The 7,711-nt window shown below is 49.4% G+C and overlaps 1 protein-coding gene across 1 annotated transcript in view; it reads right to left on the minus strand.

Moving 5' to 3' along the window:
• The window catches only part of SLC7A5 (solute carrier family 7 member 5), a 58,626-nt gene extending 52,022 nt beyond the window's left edge, over window positions 1–6,604 (minus strand). The window contains exons 1-2 of the mRNA XM_078868655.1: window positions 6,084–6,604; window positions 888–1,466 (exon numbers count right to left, since the gene is read on the minus strand). Coding sequence (XP_078724781.1) covers window positions 888–1,431 — 544 coding nt within the window. The 5' untranslated portion in view covers window positions 1,432–1,466; window positions 6,084–6,604. The remainder of the gene's footprint in view (window positions 1–887; window positions 1,467–6,083) is intronic.
• Between the last annotated feature and the right edge of the window lie 1,107 nt (window positions 6,605–7,711).

The raw sequence follows: 7,711 nt of genomic DNA on the forward strand, positions 1-7,711 counted from the left end.
CTCCAGGGGCCCCCTTCTGCCAGCAATTGCGCGTGAGCGAGCGATTGCAGGGCTGCGCCTTTACCGTTTTTTTGCTTACCTCTACCATACTTTTCGTTTCACCCTTGTCTCTCATCCGCTCACCGCTCCCTTCGTGCACCAGGAGCTGTTTATGGCCGTACGGGATATATATCTGGATCCAGTCCACGTGAAAATTTGTCTCGAAGCCCCGAGGGGGAAGGGGGGGGGGCTTCCTTGTTTTGGTCGCTCAAGCGACACACTCCAGGAACAACGTTAAGCAATTCCGTAAACACCCACAGGGTCCCTGCTGCTGGCATGTGGACTGCAAAGACCACGTGGCATCAGTCACACAGTGGCAATCTTTTATCCGTGCCATGTCCGAGTGCTTTTCATAAAAATGGAACAGAGCCGTGCATACGCGTGGGTTACGTAACGCTTTCAAACACGCGTTTGCACTCGGTAATACTTTATCTCGCGAGAATGATTACCAAGTACTTTTGAGGTAAAACGGAAGTTTGGGATGTAACGTTTGCGATGTAGAGCAGGGGACAAGAGGGGATATGAAGATAATAGGTACAGCTACAACCCTGACGTTTCTTGCTCATGCCACTGCTGGTAGAAGGGGGAGCTCTAGGGTGTATATCACTGACCCTTCTACGCTGGCCAGACGACTTGGAAAGAGGTGGGACTACCCACACTTTACCCCACCGCCTGCGATTTGCCGGCCGACTGCGGCGGACCCATTTTCCCCAACTACGCTGTTGGGTGGGGGCCGAATTCAGAAACTTGCGCCGTCGTTCCAACAGCCGCGCAAGGGAGATTGAAACCGGCGGCCTCTGGGCAACACGGGGGAGGGGGAAGAGGGGTGGGACGGGGCGAGGACTCACTGACGCAGAGGCAGGCCACGAGCTTGGCGGCCACGGTGGGCACCGAGGTGCACGCAAACAGCGGCTTGATGATGTAGGTGGCGAAGACGAACGCCACGATGTACTGCGACGAGGGCCGGATGATGAGCAGCTCGATCCAGAGCTTGAGGAAGGCGACGAGCGGGCCGTACACCTCCAGGATGTAGGCGTAGTCGCCGCCCGACTTGCTGATGGTGGTGCCCAGCTCGGCGTAGCAGAGCGCGCCCACCGTGGAGAAGAGGCCGCACACGGCCCACACGATGAGCGAGAGGCCCACCGAGCCCGCCTCCTTCACCACGCCCGTGGGCGTGACGAAGATTCCCGAGCCGATAATGGTGCCCACGATGATGGCGACGCCGTTGGTGAGCGTGATGGTGCGCTTGAGCTCCACCGTGGGATCGCCGCCCGGCCCGCACACCACCGCCCCGCCGCCGTCGCCGCCGTCGTGCGGCAGCATCGTCTTGCCGGCGTGGGGGTCGTCGCACGGTGACGACGAGGAGGAGCCCCTCTTCTTCACGTCCGTCATGGCGCCGAGGAGGAGGAGCGCCGCTCGTTTAGGATCTGCGTGGGAGCGATATGAATGCGGTTAAGATTTGAAAATAATCTATCGACCGGTCAACTTTAATCGCGACGGCTGGTGGCGGCGGCTTGTGGAGGCCTTCATCCAGCAGTGGATTGATGATGGATGACGATAACAAGGTAGGAGCCCTTGGTTGCCGTCATGGTGCAATTGGTAGGACGCGAGGTAATGCACAGGTCGCTGGTTCAATCTCCCGGCGCGGCAGTTTAAACAATGCCCCCCACCCTCCCCCCTACCCAGCAGGATAAACGGGTGAACGACAGTTGGTCAATAGGCAGGTCGCTTTGCAGTGGGGGGGGGGAACTACCTGGGGGTTTTTGGGCCCTGTCAAGTTCAACGATGGCTTCAGTCACATTTTTCGCTAAAAATATTCCCTTCGACCTGGGAATTCGCAAAGGTCAACCTCAGGTGAAAAATGTTACGAATGGGCTCAACTTAGAAGCCACCCCTGTGCGTAGTACCCCCGTTTCCACTCGTCGCGAAGGAGGGGATTTCAATAATACCCCGAATGAACCTTTAATTTTCAACGAATCTCGAAAAGCCCTAAACTTTAAGGCACGTGAATTTAGACTCCATGCGCTCTCCTGGCAGCTTCATCAACACCCCGTTCTTTACTTGTCAACTCCAGAGGCCACCGGTTAAGACTGCCGCCTGCATCCTTTCAATGCTGATGATGCTGCTGCTGCTACAGCTGCTGCATCTGAGAATGTAGTTGCAGCTCCATGAGGTTAAGGGATAGACCCAAGTGCCATGGGTTGAGTGAAGCCGACACAAACACACGTGGTTGGTTTACTGCGTGTACCACTACGCCGGAGAGCCAATACAGACAAGAAGTTGCATCAGTGGAAAAAAAAACCCTTCACACACGTGAATGGCTGTTGCAAGACGATTCAAAAGGCAATTCATGCGCGCGTTCCGGATACAAAAACAAGTAAAACAGGTTTCTAAAAGGTAAATGTACAGTCTTCATTCGAGTAAAGCACTTTATAACAATGAATCATCATCAGTCATGATCAATCCACCGCTGGATGAAGTCCTCAAAGTTGTTGCCATCTCTCACGATCCTGCGATAAAAAGTTCCAACCAGCACCTGCTGCACAAGAGCAGATTTCATGACTCCATCTCCACGGTAGACGCACCTATCAGATACATTCCCTTGCTTGGCTGCCACACTCTTCATGACAGTCAACCATAATGTAATGAAATACTATAACACGTATAAAATGGCAGCGTTAACAGTGGTTATCCTAAATATGGACTGCACCCCACCATAGCGATGTGGAATTTCGACCACTTCTCAGGACTGCCAATGGAAATGACGCACCAAGGAGCAGAGACAAAGTTTACTTTGTTACGCACGCGCAACCAAAGATTACGAAACACTCACGAGTTTAGCTAACACGATAGCCAACCCTCTAGGCCACAGAAGAGAAAGTTCAAGTAAGCTGGCGAGGGTGTGGGAAGTAAGGTGGCGAGTGGCTGGTCTAACGGGAGGGAATGATGCCACTTGGATCGTGAAAAGGCACGACTCGGTTTGGCAAACGGCACGGAGCAGGCAGGCACGAAGCATGGCACGCACGAAGCACATCGTCGACACCGGGACTGGACTCGCTCCTCAGTGCACGCAATCTGGACTCGCACATCTCACTTTGTTCTTTGCTCAGCTGGCAAACACATATTCCATAAGAGCACTTGTGTGATGTTGGGTAAATGCCAGCGTTTTTAGTTCAGAGTGAAATGAAACCCAGGCTGGGATGAGAATAAAAGTAATGTCATATTATAACTATCACATCATGACTTGATATTTGCTTTACAATAGACTGGGTAACAACAATTATAGCATATGTTACTCGTGCAATTTTTTAAATCCCTGAATTAGAGTTAGATATCGACTCGGATCATCATCCCTTTGGGGCGGATATAATGAGTACCTGTCATGGGGTCGTCATGGGTCCTTGTCCGAATTGATCAGAATGTGTCAGTTTCTAACACCTACCCAGCACTGCTTCACAATTACAGTAATAAACAGGAAACCCATTTAGAGTCAATTTATACGGCAACAGCTTGATTAAAAATCAACATTAAACTCAGCATTGAGCCTAGCACAATTGAGATCTCGGGTTGGAGAACAGATTTGGACTACACCTTGAACAAACATTGCCAACCCCAATTACCCAGATGTGGGGGGGGGGCCCACAAATCAGCATTGTTCAACGGTCACCTTCACTCTGCCTTTGTCACTTATTGCTGTCCACGCCGCGAAACAAGAAATTGTCTTCACATTCACTGCCACCGTTGCGTTACCACTGCAGATACATTGCTGTGTACCGTAATTAAGCCAGTTTTGAATACTCAATTCTTTAAAACTTCCCTTTAGCCCACAGTTCTGGATGTTTACTCAGGTTGTTCATTTCCATACACGGCGCATTCGGATGACATGCACCTTACTAAATGTGATTGTTCGAACATGGAAAATGATCGCACGCTTATATAGAACTAATAACAACTGCTGCGTGAAACAACATCAACCCAAGAAGAACAACACTTCGAGGAATGCGTTTGCAGTGGTGTAAACATCTGTACAATAACAACACTGTTTATCTATTCACGATAGTGAACCGCGTGTAGAGAGAAAACTCGTTCGACCACACGCCCTGCCTGTCACACAGGCGAGCGGCACAAGCCAGAGAGAATTTAAGCTGTGTTCGCAAACACCACCGCACGCCATGGGACCTCCTTTGCCAGTACCAAAATATGAGAATAGGTTTTACCTATGTGTTGCAATCGAAACGTCGTAATATGTTATTTTAATTTATTATTTTATTTTTAGACGTGACTTAACCGAAAAGAACCAAAGAATAATAGGTTTTACCCTTTTTTCTGGCAAAAAAACAGCTGTGTTCAGATGTTAAAACATCAAACTAAATCCTTTTACAAGGAATAATGTCTGCATTAACCACAATATGTGTGGTCAGAATGCAAACCAAAAAACACACTCTGATAATATCATAATACCACCACACAATTCTACTCACTGAAGGTGTCTCTCCCCATGTGGCACCTTGCCACGTGCGACTTAAGAGGGCCCCACTCCCACCCAACGCATTCTCACCGTTCATTTCCATAGGCCACAGGCACGCACACAGAGAACTTCATGCACACACACACACAAACCCATTATCCCCAGCGTTTTTCAACCACGTCGACACATCAAACGCTGGTCGGGCAGCATTAGAGCCTGTGTGTGTACACACACATTGATTTAATCCCATTGTTTGCGCTATTAGATAAATGTCACCGAGGGCCATATACACACACGCACATACTCGCAACCACTCTAAATAGGCCACTTGACTCGGTTGGTTCGGGTGGCTTGGAGTTCTTCCGACTATAATCGGCTATTAAATTATCCATTGAAGATTCATTCAAGTGAACGACACGCAGAGCACTGCGATGCATTTCATTTGGACAGATTCGCAGTCCAGCGGCGATGAATGAACGCTCCATGTAAGATTCCAATCGAGTAGTTTGCAATTATTTCCACCTCCCCCCACCAAATATCTGCTCTGATTAAGTGTTATTGCACGAAACGTCACCTTCACGAATATAGTTTCATCTTCTTGGTTCTTTCGGTAAAGTCACGTAGAAGGGAAATAATAAAATACTATTAATATAAAATAATATAAATATAAAATAATATAAATATAAAACAATAAAAATTCTCACGACGTTTCGACTGCAACACAAGCAACCGCCATCAGGTGTGAAATCCACAGCAAGAACATTTTCAAATTTTCTTATTCAGTCGAAACGTCGTGAGAATTTTATTATTTGTATTGTTTTATTATTTCCCTTCTACGTGACTTTAACGAAAGAACCAAGAATATTAATCCCTGCAGTCACGAAAGCTTTAAATAAAAAATAAATCGTTTCGTTCTGAAGTTGCTCACACGCACACGTGCGTGTAGTAGCGTACTGTACGTGTGACGCTGTCACATTGCCGCCACGTGGAAGCAAGATGTGATGATACCACTAATACATCTTACATCATCTCACCAACATCTGCTACGACAATCTTCACCATCATCATCTCGCTCTCCCCCACCCCCCCCCTCGATTAAAGAACCCCGCGGAGATTCGTTCAAGACGCCGCTAATGCCCGCGCCTGCGTGGCGAAGCCGCGGGTTCACTACCCACGTGTCGCGCCGTGGCTTCGGAAGGCCCAAGTGGTCATCATCATCCACATCACTGCATGGACTATACACAAGGCACACACACACACACCAACAGGAAGGACAGACTGTTGGGGCAAGTGCTGCTTGCGAGCACTGAATGAAGGCCGTAGTGGGCAGCACCAAACAACGCAGGCCGCCATCGTCTCCCCACACACACCACGTTGCCTGCCCCCCCCCCAACAACAACACGTTGCCTGCCCCCCCCCAACAACAACACCACGTTGCCTGCCCCCCCACCAACACCAAGACACACACACAGGTGTGTTAACACACACGCGATATCATCACCGATGCAACGCGTTTATTATTTCCGATCTGATGACACCAGCAGCAGCAGCGGACCACGGCATCTTTGGCACTCACCACGCAATGAATGGAGGGTCCCAGCAGTTGTGAGCTGACCGCTCTCTCTCTCTCTGATCGGCGTTGGTGGTGATGCTGGTAGTGATGATGATGGTGAAGAGGAGTGATCCCTTCCACCCCGGTTTTATATCGACTCTCTCCCGCTCACGTCCCCTTAGCCGTGGGGGGAGGGAGGGAGGGAGGCGAGCGGGTAGGGCAGGAGGGGGGGGGGTGCTGATTTCCCCCGGCCCCGAGCCTATGAACGATGTGGTGGCCACTCGGTACACACAAAGATCCCTCTCCCCCCCCTGTCTGTCGCCTCGATTAGCAGCAGCAGAACCTCTCGGGCAAAGTTTGCAGCTAACGAGTTGGAGACCTGGGGGGGGGGGTGGCCGGCACCCACGCCCGACCGCCTTTGTTTCCTACCCCCCGCCCTACACTACACCACACCGCAGCAGACTTAGTGGATTTGAGACCCCCAGCATCGGTTTTCGAGATCGTCGTCGCTGGCGTTGGCCGTGAGTTGAAGTCGAACTCGTGGGGGGCTCGTTCTGCGGCGTCGTGAGAGTGAGAGAAGGGGGGTGGGGTACGTTGTGTTGTGTTATGGGCAGCGAGTGAAGCCCCAACTGTGTGTGTGTGGATGATGCCCCTGGTGGAAAAAATGAAAAACACAAACCCCTTAATTACACTCGGCTCAAGAGGGCACGAGACCGACCGTGCAGAACCGTGTTCACGTTGTGTGCAACGCAGAATAATGGGCAATGTGCCCGACACGCCGCGTTGCTATGAATATGCACCTGTTGAGATTGTTGGGGGGCCGCTCACAAGATTCAGAATCTTTATTTATGCTGGAGGAATCCGATGAACTATTAATCTTTTTTTTCTCAGATGAGTTGTGAGGATAGGGATATAAACTAGTACGGCATATGTAGACTCCTACAGTATGCTGTATACTGCCAATACCATCACTATTATTATTATAACGCTAGTTTACCCAGGAAAGCCTCTCTGAGTCTCAAGATGTGTTGTCTGCTGATGTGTACAATACAACTTGAGTTCATGTGTATGCCACTTTTCAGCACTGGGTTGTTTTCACCGATTGTATCCTGTAGATATATTGCGTGCTTTTTTAATTTCAATTCTGGGAGGAAACCGGAAAACTCACAGAAAACCACCAGAGATGAACGATAGTACATAGTTCACACAGAAAGTCAACCGCGTTGGGAATTGAACCCAGGAAAACCTTGCTGTGATGCAAAAAATGTTACCACTGAGCGCACAATATTAGCCAGCTGGTGCATCGTCATACACTGCAGTTTTGTACAACGTCTCTTATGGGAATGGTTAATTCTGTTAGACACAAATTTAAAAATTATACACGCAGTGCTCTTTACGAATGCAAAGTCTTAATTACGATTCTGCAAATAGGAAAAACGTGCCTCTTATACAAACAGCAGGGGTGACAGTGGAGAGACTGATCCCAGCCATAGGAATGTGGAATTTACACAACTGCCGAAAAATATTACCCCTCCCCATGACTACAATCTTAAATGCTCGTTGGGGCAGATACTTTTAACATTTATTTGTATTTTCAGTAGTGTCAGAGTGGTTAGCGCACTGCACAACGAGTCTGGCGAGATGGGTTTTAA

This window comes from Lampetra fluviatilis, chromosome 26 (genome assembly GCF_964198595.1).
Source record: "Lampetra fluviatilis chromosome 26, kcLamFluv1.1, whole genome shotgun sequence".
Classification (NCBI taxonomy): Eukaryota; Metazoa; Chordata; class Hyperoartia; order Petromyzontiformes; family Petromyzontidae; genus Lampetra; species Lampetra fluviatilis.